Source organism: Vicugna pacos, chromosome X (genome assembly GCF_048564905.1).
Source record: "Vicugna pacos chromosome X, VicPac4, whole genome shotgun sequence".
Lineage (NCBI taxonomy): Eukaryota > Metazoa > Chordata > Mammalia > Artiodactyla > Camelidae > Vicugna > Vicugna pacos.
In genome coordinates, this window is record NC_133023.1 from 39,584,758 (window position 1) to 39,596,257 (window position 11,500).

Genomic DNA, 11,500 nt, shown 5'->3' on the forward strand with positions numbered 1-11,500 from the left:
AGGAGAAGACTCACGTTTACTGGGCTTGTTGTGTTTGGGGGCACTGTGCCAAATGCCTATGCACATTATCACATTGCATCTTCTCATGAGCATCTCACTCGACCCACATATCCCACTCCCTACTGGATATTTGTCCAGCGCCACACATCTAAAACTGAACTTATGAGAATAATTGTAGTTAACCTTCACCAAGTACTTACTATCTGCCTGTCACTGTGCAATTAACAGCTTTGACATTCCCTTTGATAGTGAATGAATGGCCCCCTCCAGCCTTTGCCCAAAACAGAAACCTGGAGTCAACCTTGACTGCTCCCTCTTCCTCAACTCCCACATACCTGTCAATCCCAAATCTTGCCAATTCTACCTCTGAAATCTCTTGACTTTCCAACTCTTACTGCCACTACCTGGTCTAAGCCACCATCATCTACCAACTGGACTACTGCAAAAGCCTATTCACTGTTTTTTCCTCCCTCCAGGACTGGTTCTCTATAATCCACTCCCCACAGAATAATCCCTCTGAAACACAAACCTCATGATCACTTTCCTGTGTGAAAGCCTTGAGGTCCCCATCATCCTTAGGATGAAGTCGAAATCTGTATCAAAGCTTCAAAAGCCTTTTGTGGTCTGGCCTACTGCTCCATCCTCACCCTCATCACAGCCTCACGCTCTCCTCTTGGGCTGTGCTGAACTACTTCAGTTCCAGGCCCTGTGCTCACTCTCTAACCTTCAGGTCATTGCACATGCTGTTCCCTCTGCCTAAAATATTTTTACTCTTTTTGTCTTTTCCCTGGCCAACTCCCAACTCATTGTTCTGGTCAGGTTAGGTTCTCCTGCCACCTACATGCCTCTGTAACCTATCCATCTTGGTTCTACTGCACTATATTGTAAATACTCAATTGCCTTCCACTGTCACCTTTGTAGATCAGAGGGGATGTCTGTTTTGCCCATCTTGGTATCCCTAGGGCTAGCACGTGATATGCAGTTAAGAAATATTTGGTGACTAAATGAATGATCATCTCTATTTCACAGATTAGCATCCTGAAGCAAAAGAAGATAAGTAATTCTCTCACCCAGGGATTAGAACCCAGGTCAACCTGAATCCGAGGCCTGTCTTCCTGGTGCTCCACAGAGCTCAGTCGCACTAGTCTAGTGTATCCAGTAGCCCATAAGAAAGAATATAGGTAGGGGACATCCACAAGGAAGGCGAATTCGCCACACTGAGGGGTGATTTTCGTCAGGGTTCAATTCAGAGCTGTTTGCTGTCAGGAAGCCTGAGTTTAAGTCTCCTCTAACCAAGCATGTGCTGCTTTGGATCTCAGTTTCCCCATCTGTGAGTGAGGGAGCTGGAGCAGATTATGTCCAGGGGGCATTCTCAGGACTACTAGCCTCCCTCACTGGCTGTAGATTTAACTCTTCCAAGCACCCTCTTTCGTTTCTCCTAGATCCCCATCTTCCAAAACACACCACCAACCATCCACCTCCCATACCTTTCCCCACAACAGCCCCTCTACTAGATGAAAGGAATTGAAATCTGAGCATTTTTAACCCCCCAGCCCAACCCAGCCCCCAAACCCACAGAGCCAGGAGGTTCTCATTCTCATCTCTCCTCTCAGTTTTTATTGACTGATGGAAAATACATCGTTGTCAGCCACCAGCTCCACAGGGACAGTGCTGGGGACAGGGAACCTGAGATGATGCCAGATTTCAGCCTGAGAGCAGACACAGAGTTCCGGAAGGTGACCCAAGAGGGAGAAGAGAGAGGAATCTGTGAAAAGGCGTTGTGGGGGAGGAGGAGATCAAGAAGTTCCTCCTACCTCCTACAATTCCCAGAGTTCAGGAACAACCCAGGCCTCAGCCCCTGACACTTCTGGACTCCTGCCCAAGAACATGGAATCCACTCATAATCTCCCAACACAGCCTCGCTCTTGCTGGCTGCCGGTTTTTATCTCAGCCAGTCCAGACTCCAGCCCAACCCAGGAAGGTAGCAAACCAGAGGAGAGAGAAGGAGGAGTAGTTAGAGGTGGCCCCTATGATTAGGGCACATGTAAATGCTGCAGCAAACTGCGCAGAGGCTTTGCATAATGTCACGGCAGCAGCTGCTATTGCTAGAGTTTGCTGGGGGCCCAGTGGAGGACGGAGTTGCAGGGACCCATTTCCAGCAGCCAGGGAAGGAAGGTTAGTGTTTGTGCTATCTGTGTGTCTTGGGAGAGGCAGCCTAACCCCTGAGCCAAAGCCTAGAGGCGGCCAGTCACTGCTGAGGCCACAGCCGGTGAAGCCTGTGGTTGCATTCCAAGCTTTGGAATCTGGGAGTAGTTGGGCCTGGTGGAGGGTGAGGACTTCTCCTGGAGGCCAGATCAGAAGAGTGGGTTCTCTTCCCTGAGCCCCGAAACCTCCACAGCTCAGCCAGAGAGAAGAGGAAGGCTTACTTCTCCTTCTCGAGCCAGAGCTCCCAAGGGGAGGGGCATGCAGGAGGCCAGCTGGGGTAGAGGGGTGAGTCCCAGTGTGCTGGCACAAGGAGGCTGGAGGCCCAAGGAAGCCCAGTGCTTCAGCTCCTACCAGGAAACCCGTCTGGGGTTGGGGGAGTTCCCATTCCCTGGCTATCTCTCTACCAGGTGGGCCATTCCATGAAACTCCATTGCATAGTTCTCAGTGGGGGGCAGAAGGGGTCCCCAGGCCTGCCCCTCCTTACCTCCCCAAAATATGGCTTTGGAAAGGAGTCCCTAAGAATTGAGAGGGCCTTCTGGATGGGCAGGCCCACCCCTCACAGGGAAGAGATCTTGACAGTCTCAGGGAGGAGGCAAGGAGTGCCCAGGCTGGAGTTCCTGAGGGTGCTGCTGGCCCTACCGCCACCACCGCCGGGGGAGGAAAGTTGGCTCTCATCTGGGGTGTTGGCAGGAGGGGTGGGGATACTGATGATGGCAGCCACGAAGTCCCGGCTGTCGCAGTTCAAGTCAAGGCTGTCGTGGGGCTTGGCATTGAGGCTTGAGCGGCTGTGGATAAGGGTGGGAAGATGGAAGGTTCTAAAAAAGTCATCTTAATACTTGGCCATAGCAATCATGACATTTATTGAGCACCCAGTGGGTCCCTGGCCCTGTGCTATATGCTTCCCCTGCCCCCTCAATGATGGTGGTGCAGAGTGAGGGCTCTGGAGTCAGATAGTCCTGCTCCCACTTTAACCGCTCTAAACCTCTCTTCTCTCATCTGTAGCACAGGAATAACAATATTTCCTACCTCATAGGGTTGTTGTGGAGATTAAATGAGATAATAAGTGACACAAAATGCTCAGAATAGTGCCTGGAACATAATTAGCACACTCATAAAAAGTGTTATCTATTGTGGTTACTTCTTAGAGTGTGAGAGTCCTCAGAAGTCTACAGTAAGATCTACACAACCTGGTCCCTGCTCCTTTCTGATTTTACCCCCAACCACTCTTCCCCTCACTTGCTCCACTCTACTCACAGTAGCTTCCTGGCTGTGTCTGTAACGTACAGATCCATTCCCGCCTCAGGGCCTTTGCACAGACTGGTTGCTCTGCTTGGAAAGCTCTTCCTCTAGATATCCACATGGCTCATTCCCTCGTCTCCTTCAGGTGTCAGCTCAGATGACACCTCAGCAAAGCTTTCCCTGACCACACTATTAAAACTACATCAGGGGGTGGGGGGTGGGCTGTAACTCAGTGGTGGAGTAGGTTCCTGGGTTCAGTCCTTAGTACCTACATTAAAATAAATAAATATGTAATCCCCCCCCAAATTTTTTAAAAACCCTGCATCATCACACCTTGTTTTACACTCTCTATCCCCCATCCCTGATTTATTTTTCTCCTTGGCACTTAACACACTGCATCATCTGTGCATTTGTTTTTTGACTGTCTCATCCCACTAGGATTTAAATTCTATAAGGTCAGTGATTTCTGTCTGTTCCATTCGCTGCCTAAAGTGAACTAAACTTCTAAACTAAAGTGAATGCCAAAGTACTGAAAACTGTGCCTAGCATACAGCAGGTGCTCAATGAATGTTGAAAGAACACAAGAAAAAAGGCTTTCCAGACAAGATAAGCCCAAGCTTCCAGCATGGAGGCCTTTGGGTTTGAGCTTGGCTTGCTAGGCCTGGAGTATGAAATCTCACACTCCCTGGTCCAAGCTCTGAGCTTCCGTGGAGTGGGGGGAGTGGGGACAGCAGGGGTGGGTGCTTATTACCTCTGAGGGGCAGGGCTCCTCCGCAGCCCTGCCAGTGTGTCCAGCTCCTGCATGCTGCCACGGCTGACTGAGGCAGTGGAGTTGGCAAGGCGGATGGCACGGCGCTTGGCCTGGCGGGGGCAGCAAGAGGATAGCAGGCTGCCGGGCCCCATTGGCTGGGAGGACACAGAGGTGCTGCGGCTGGTGCGGCCACCCAACGAGACGGCGCCCAGGGCCTCGCTGAAGGTTACCTCGTCTGTGAACTCATGGCACTGTGGGCAGAAGGGAGGTATGGTCACAAGGCACTGCACGGGAGCTGACCTCACACCCCTTCACCCCCGGCCTTTGCTTAGGCTGCTCCTTCCTCTCTGGAAATCACTCTCTCTTCCCTTCCCTTGCCCACCCATCAAGGCTCAGCTCTACTGGGGCCTCTTCCAGCAAGCCCTGTGTGATTTCCACAATTAGTAGTGAGCCTCCCATCCCAGGAGGGAGCTGGCTTGGTGGCAGAGGGACAGGCCCTCTTTGTTCTGCCATGCCACCTCTCATTAGGCCTCACCGTTGTCTTCTCCAGACAGTGCAGCAAGTGGTGATGTTGCTGCTCGAAAGCAGAACGGTTCCTGACACACAGCGCCTGTTCCTCCCCACTGCCACTGTCCTGGAGTAGAGAGAGCAGAGAGATGAGGTCAGCACCCTCCTCCCCCCATCACTGCTCACCTCCAACCCCCATCCCGGCCCCTATCCACCTCAAGGCCCCCGTTCTGCTTGTACTGCAGGAAGGCATTGGTGGTACCGCTCTTTGCCAACCGGATCCTTGCCAAGCGCACCTTCTAAGGAGAGAGGAGGAGATAAAGGGTCAAGTGGGCAAACAGAAGAGTTGACTGGCTTGGGGTGTGGGGAATAGGAGGTACTCAGATAGAAGGTGCAGTTACCTGTTGTGCTCGGCGTTTGTCAGCACGCTGGTTCTGGTGGTAGATGCGGCTAAAGTTGGACACAATGACTGGCACAGGCAGGGCAATGACCAAGACGCCACTGAGCGAGCAGATGGAGCCAAAAATCTTGCCAGCAATGGTGCTGGGCACCATGTCTCCGTAGCTAGGGCCGAGGGAGGTAAGCCAAGGTCAAGAAAAGTGCCCACCTACCCCTCAGCCCCAATCCGCACTGCATCCCCTCCAACCTGACTCACTCTGTGACCCTGGCCAGGCATTCAGACTCTCTGAGTCTCTGTTTCTTGCTCTGCAAAATGTGGGGCATGACCTCTCTGGCCACCAGTGGGGGTCAAATGAGAAATGGGCCCTCAGCCCCTACAATCTGCTGCCCCCATCCAAGCTGTGCATGGGACATCTGAGTCAGCTAGAAATCTATTAATACCAAGCACAGGGGAGAAGGAGGAAGTCACAGGCAGAAAATTTAGCCTCCTGGAGAGAGAGTCCCACTACCACAAGCCAGCTAAGCTCTGAGTCCCAGGAGCAGTGCTCTGTTGGTTTTGCTTGCGTCTGACTTACCTTCTCTAGGTAGGACCCCTTCTTATTCCCCCAGGGGAAGCCTTGAAACTGTCCTCATATTAAAAAATAGGGGGAGCCTTGAAATGCCCCCTCCCTTTCTCCTTACCACCCCGCTGTGATGAGATGGAACAAAACCAATTTTACTAACTTGTTTGGTTTGGAGTGGGGGGAATGAAGCTCAGGGAGGTTCCATAACTGATTTGCTCAAGATCACACAGCATACTTTTGTTCTAACCACAGGACCAATCAGATCCTCTCCACAGAAATGCAGCCTCTGCAGTCTTCAGTCTCTAGGCCTTTGCTCAGGCTATGCCCCCTCCCCTGCAGGATGCCTCTTCCTTATTTCTTTACTTCAACTTATTTAAAAGTCTCTCCAACTTGGCCATTTCTGGCTCTGTGATGTGTCATCTCAGACTGTGTCTTGAACTATGAGACACCCTCCCAGAGTTGCTGTGAGGACTGAATAGGATAAAAAGCATCAAAATACCCAGTTTCAGCCTGTTCTCAGGGCTTGGTATTTGTCGATACAATTCTGACCCTCCAACCAGAATTAATTTCTACGCCTTAGAAACCTCAAGTCAATTTTTCTGTACCTCTATCTATCTATCTATCTATCTATCTATCTATCTATCTATCTATCTATCTATCTATCTATCTCTACCTCTATCTATCAAAGTCCTGAATAAGCCTAATGAATCCCTTCAACAGATACTGAGCAACTGTATACCTAATCCTAGTGATAGAAATTTAGAAAAGGACCACAGTATCCGCCCTAGACAATGTCTTTAAGAATAGAATGAGTTTTGCGATTCCATTTGATGCTTTTATCTCAACCATTTCCTCTCAAGGACTGGCAGTAAAAAAATAATGCTGACAATATCTTGTTCTGGGGAAGGTCAAGGAGTCATCAAGTCACAGAGGGAATGCCCCACACAGCAGATGAATCTAGAGGGTTGGGAGACATGGGTCCTCATGATGGAAAAAGAGGCGATATAAAGCCAATACCTATCTATCCTGCACCAGGAACACTCAGAGAACTTTCATAACAATGACGTCACCAAATCCCCTCTAGATGATGGAGGGATCATCCTTCCTCATTTTGCAACGTGGAAAACTGGCTCAGAGGAAACAAGGTCAACAGAAAGAGTGTAACTGAGGCCATTCTTGAGCCCAAGTCTCTTGCCCTGGAAAATCAACACATTGTCAGAGCTGGGAGGGGTTTGGAGATTAGTCCAACTCCCCCAGTTTCTACAGATGAGCAGACTGAAGTTCAAACAGAGAGAAAGAGATCATTTCTCTAACCTTCTTAATTTTACAGAAAAGGTGAGTGTAATTGACTGGCCAGGCAGTTCCCCACAGAAGGTCTGCACTCACCCAAGTGTGGTCATGGTGACAATGGTATACCAGAAGGCCGCGGGGATGCTAGTAAAGTTCGTCTTGTTTGTGCCCTTCTCGGCATAAAACATGACAGTGGCGAAGATGATGATGGCCATGGTGAGGGAAAAGAGGAGAAAGCCCAGCTCAGAGGCACAGCTCTTGAGTGTGTAGCCCAGAATCCGCAAGCCCTGCGAGTGCCTGGAGAACTTGAAGATGCGGAACACCCGGAACACCCGCAGGGTGACAAAGGCACCCGAGACGTCCTCGTTCTTGGGCACGAAAAGCCCAATATAGTAGGGCAGGATGGCCACCACATCGATGAGGCTCATTACGCTCCGCAGGAAGCGGCAACGGCTGGGGGCGGCGAACAGCCGCAGGAGGTATTCACCCGTGAAGATGAGCACACAGGCCGTGTCCATGCAGAAAAAAGCCACCGGGAAGCGGTCGCCACAGGGCTGCTCCCTCGAGGGCCGCAGCGCGGAGCCGCGGCACGGAATGGTCTCGACCACGTTGGCGATGACCGACACAGCGATGAAAAAGCCGGTCACATAGTAGAAAACGAGGGCCGCGGTGCTCGTGTGTGGGTTCTCAAAGGCCCGCCAGAGCCGCTGCCGCAGGGAGCTGCCGGCCAGCAGGGTTGGGCCGTCCCCGGCCTGCTCGGCCTCCTCATCCTCCGCCAGGCGCTCGGCGTTCTCCTTCTTGCGGTCCCGGTACTCTTCGAGGCAGCAGTCGCCCACGAGCTCCGGCACCAGGCCGTAGAAGGCCAGCTCTTCGTCAAAGGCCTGGATGCACTCCTGCCGCGGGCAGTGCAATCGGCCCGTGCGGTAGAAGTTCAGCACGTGCCGGAACATGTCCGGGTCGCGATCAAAGAAGTACTCGCCTGAATCGGCGTCGTAGAAGAACTCTTTCTCCGAACTGCCCAGCAGGGTGTCTGGGTAGCGGTCCAGCGTGTTCTTCCAGGTCTCAAAGCGCCGTCCGCTCACGTTCACCACCAGAACCTCATCCCCTCGAGATGCCTTCACCCCCGGCGCCGGGGGCAGGGGCTGCTGGGCCAGGGGCAGCCAGCCCACCGCGGCCGCCCGTGCAAAAGGCAGCCACGTGGCCACGCCCGCCGCCATCCTGCCGCACCCCAGGCCCGCGGAGACTTAGGGGGTGGCCTTTAGAATGTGGCTGTCTCCAGGATGGTGGGGGCTTGGAGAGGCCCTGGGCCACTCGCACAAGGAAACTGAGGGTGTCTAGAGAGGCCAAGAGGAACCAGGAGGAGGAACTAGAGAGGTGGGCAAGGGCTTGGGGGCCATGTAGAGGGTCTGAGAGGGACCTGGGAAATGTCTGGAGGGAGTGAGAAGGGGTTAAGGGACATGGAGAGGAGCAGAAAAGGGGCGTGTAGAGGTGCCAAGAAGGATCTGAGGGAGTGTTTAGAGAGACTGAGATGATTCTAGAGGGGCCAGCATGTGCCTGAGAGGTGTCTGGGGTTGTCTGGGAGGGAGCAAGAAACACCCCAGGGAGTTGTCCACAAGCTCAAGGATTCTGAGGGAAGGTAAAAGGGACTAGAACTGTCTAGTGGGGTTGGAGAGGGGACTGGGGCATCTAGACGGGTAGAAATGGGACCAGAGGTGTTTGCAAGAGGCTGAGAGTGCCTGGAGGGGGATTCTAGAGGGCCTGAGAGAGGTGAGGAGGGTCTTCCAAACTCTCAAGACTTCTGGGGAGAAGATAAGGGAGTTGGAGCCCCCTCCCGGATCTAGGAAAGAGGTTGGTGCATCTAAGGGGTGGCTATAGAGCCAGGAGGTTGTAAAAAGGCTGAGAGGTGTCTTGGGAGTGCCTAGAACAGCCAAGAATAGCCTGGGGGTGGGGTGCCTACACTCTACAGGAGTTCTGGGGAAGGAAGGAGCAGTGGGGCCCCCTAGTGGGGCTAGAGAAGGGGGTGGGGTATCTAAAGGGGTAGATACCGGGCTGGGTTATTTTTCAGAGGCTGAGAGGTGTCTGGGAGACAGGGGTATCTAGGGGGGCTGAGAACGCCTGGTCTACCCACTTAAGAGTTCTGGGAGGAGGGAAGGAGCCTGGGGAATCCTGCGGAGCTGGGGCTCAACTGGAAGTTGCACCCAGAGGACTGAGAGACTAAGGTAAAGAGGAACAGGAGATCCCCCTCAAAATGAGTTGGACAGCAGGGTGGGGTGTAGAAAGGGAGTTGGGCGTGTCCCCGGGGAGGCGGGCTGCTGGGCTTTGCAGGAGGCCCACCGGGAAGGCCGGGGTCAGGCTGCGTCCCACCGCTGGGGGCTGGTCTGGGGAAACCACACCCCGAGGGGCTGGCGGTGTGTGCTGGGCAGCGGCAGTAGCAGCAGCGACAGCAGGAGGAGGAGGAAGACAAGCAGCAGCCACAACCAGGCCTGGGAGAGAAGGCAGCCCAGGCAGGAGAAGGGGGCTGGGTCCCTGGAAGAACAAGGTCCAGCAGGACCCCTGGGGACTATCCCAGGATGGGCTAGGGCATGGGGGCTGGACCAGGGAAGGACAAGGACAGCACTGTTGGTGGCCCCCTCCCCCTCCCCATAGGGCCGTCCTCACCTGTGTCCCCGCTGCAGCAGCGGCAACAGCGGTGGGGCTGGGGGTACCAAACACCGGAGCTCCTGCCCCCTCTGCAGAGCTGCCTGAGTTCTCCACCTCCTCTGGCTCTCTCTCCCCGCCCCTCTGAGCTTGCCGGGAGATGGAGAGAGAGAGGCGGGGAGGGGCCTCGTGGCTCCCAGAGCCCCCTCCCCTAGGACAGCCTGAGAGGGACCCTGGGGAGACTCCGCCTCCTACAAAGCTGGTTGGGCCTCAGTCGCGTCATCTGGAAAATGGGGGTGGCAGGGAGTTTTGCCAATTCTCCCCACCTCCTTCCTGGACTCCCCCCTCTTCCTGCCCAGCTCCTACCCTCTCTGCCCCCAGGCCCCCCCCCGTCTGAATCAGCAGCACTTAGCAGATCCGATCGATGGGGAGGCGTCTGTTAATGGCCCCAGAGCACGGAGTGCCACGGGGAATGATGCAGCGCTGTGTCCCCTCCCTGCCCCCTAGGCTGGAGAAGGGATGGAGAAGGCAGGGTGGGGGGAAACTGGTGGGGGCATTTCTCTAGATGCCAGACCCCCAAAGCTGCTCCCTGGTGGTGGTGGTGAGGCGAGAGCCCAGTTCTAGGGGACTACTGCTGTGGGACTGGTGCACTGTCCTGTTTTTGGATGTGAACTGGGGGGAGGGGGTAAGGGGAGTACAGATCGGGGCAAGCTAGCTCCCACCCCCATAGCAGGTTCTCTCCCAGGCAGGCCCCCCTCTGAGGAACAATCTTCCCTCATCAGTCCACATCCAGGAGTCTCAAATCATGCCTCCTCCCCTAGAGGGCTCTGCTCTTGAGTAGCAAGAGCACTGGGTACTGAGTGAGTGTCTCCAGCATGGGTGGGTTTAGACCCCAGCTTTGCCACTGACTTGTGTCCTTGCGCAAGTGACCTGCATTGTTTTTTCTGTTGTCAGGTGGAGAGTTACCCGCACTGGACAGTGTTGTTGGGAGCATTAAATGAAGTGATGTGAAAGGGGGATGGCGCAGGGCATGGCACACAGGGGGCACCTCATCTTTGGTAATTAAAGGTGTGTGGCGATGGGGAAGCAGTAATGCGGGGCCTATTTTAGCCTTTCAGTGTGTTTACCCAGCCATGTAACCCTCCGTTTGCGCACTCATCACACTCCTGATTCGTCCATTTCTTCATCCCTCCACCCACCTACCTCCCCTCTCCATCCATTCTCCTACTCACACTAATTACTCTACCCTTCCCTCTACCCACCTCTCTATCCAATTTAGTCATTAATCCACACAACCATTCACTCATCCATTTGTATATTCACCCCATCCACCTATTTTTCAGCCTATCCATATGGATCCCACTCTACCCATCTGTCTTATCCATAGCCCTACCTATCATTAATTCATCTACTTTCTACTCTTCCCATTTATTAGTTCATCGATCCATCTGCCCACTCTTCCAGCAACATATTCCTTTAGCCATCCACCTTTCCACTTATATCCCCACCTGTCCATCCTCTACCCACCTAGCAATCCATTTGTCCATTTATTCAATTACCTATCCATCCATCTGTCCATTAATTTCCCAACCTATCCATCATCGATCCATGCAACCTTCTACTTACTTATCCATCAGTCCATCCAACCACTTATCCATCCCCCGATCTGTCTACTCATCCACACCCACACCCCATACACATCCACTCACATACATATCTGCAGATATTTCTGCTCCACTCAGTTTCAGAGGCTGGTCAGCAGTAACTGGAGACAGGCTGGGTGAGGGGGCGTTGGGGAAGAGGAGTAAAGTCGCAGCCAGAGACCACCTTCCTCATGCCAGAGACCTCCCTCCCCATTCCAATGGTGTAACCTCCCCACCCCCAGCACATCCCTCATGGTTGGAAAGAA

At 53.5% G+C, this 11,500-nt stretch overlaps 1 protein-coding gene across 1 annotated transcript; it reads right to left on the reverse strand.

Moving 5' to 3' along the window:
• Window positions 1–1,634: 1,634 nt before the first annotated feature.
• On the reverse strand, window positions 1,635–10,067 carry KCND1 (potassium voltage-gated channel subfamily D member 1). The gene is made up of 7 exons (XM_006213465.4): window positions 9,613–10,067; window positions 7,051–8,288; window positions 5,104–5,266; window positions 4,918–5,001; window positions 4,731–4,829; window positions 4,196–4,446; window positions 1,635–2,990 (listed from the first exon to the last, which is right to left on the reverse strand). The coding sequence occupies exons 2-7, from the start codon at window positions 8,169–8,171 to the stop codon at window positions 2,762–2,764; spliced, it is 1,947 nt and encodes a 648-aa protein (XP_006213527.2). The 5' UTR covers window positions 8,172–8,288; window positions 9,613–10,067; the 3' UTR covers window positions 1,635–2,761.
• Between the last annotated feature and the right edge of the window lie 1,433 nt (window positions 10,068–11,500).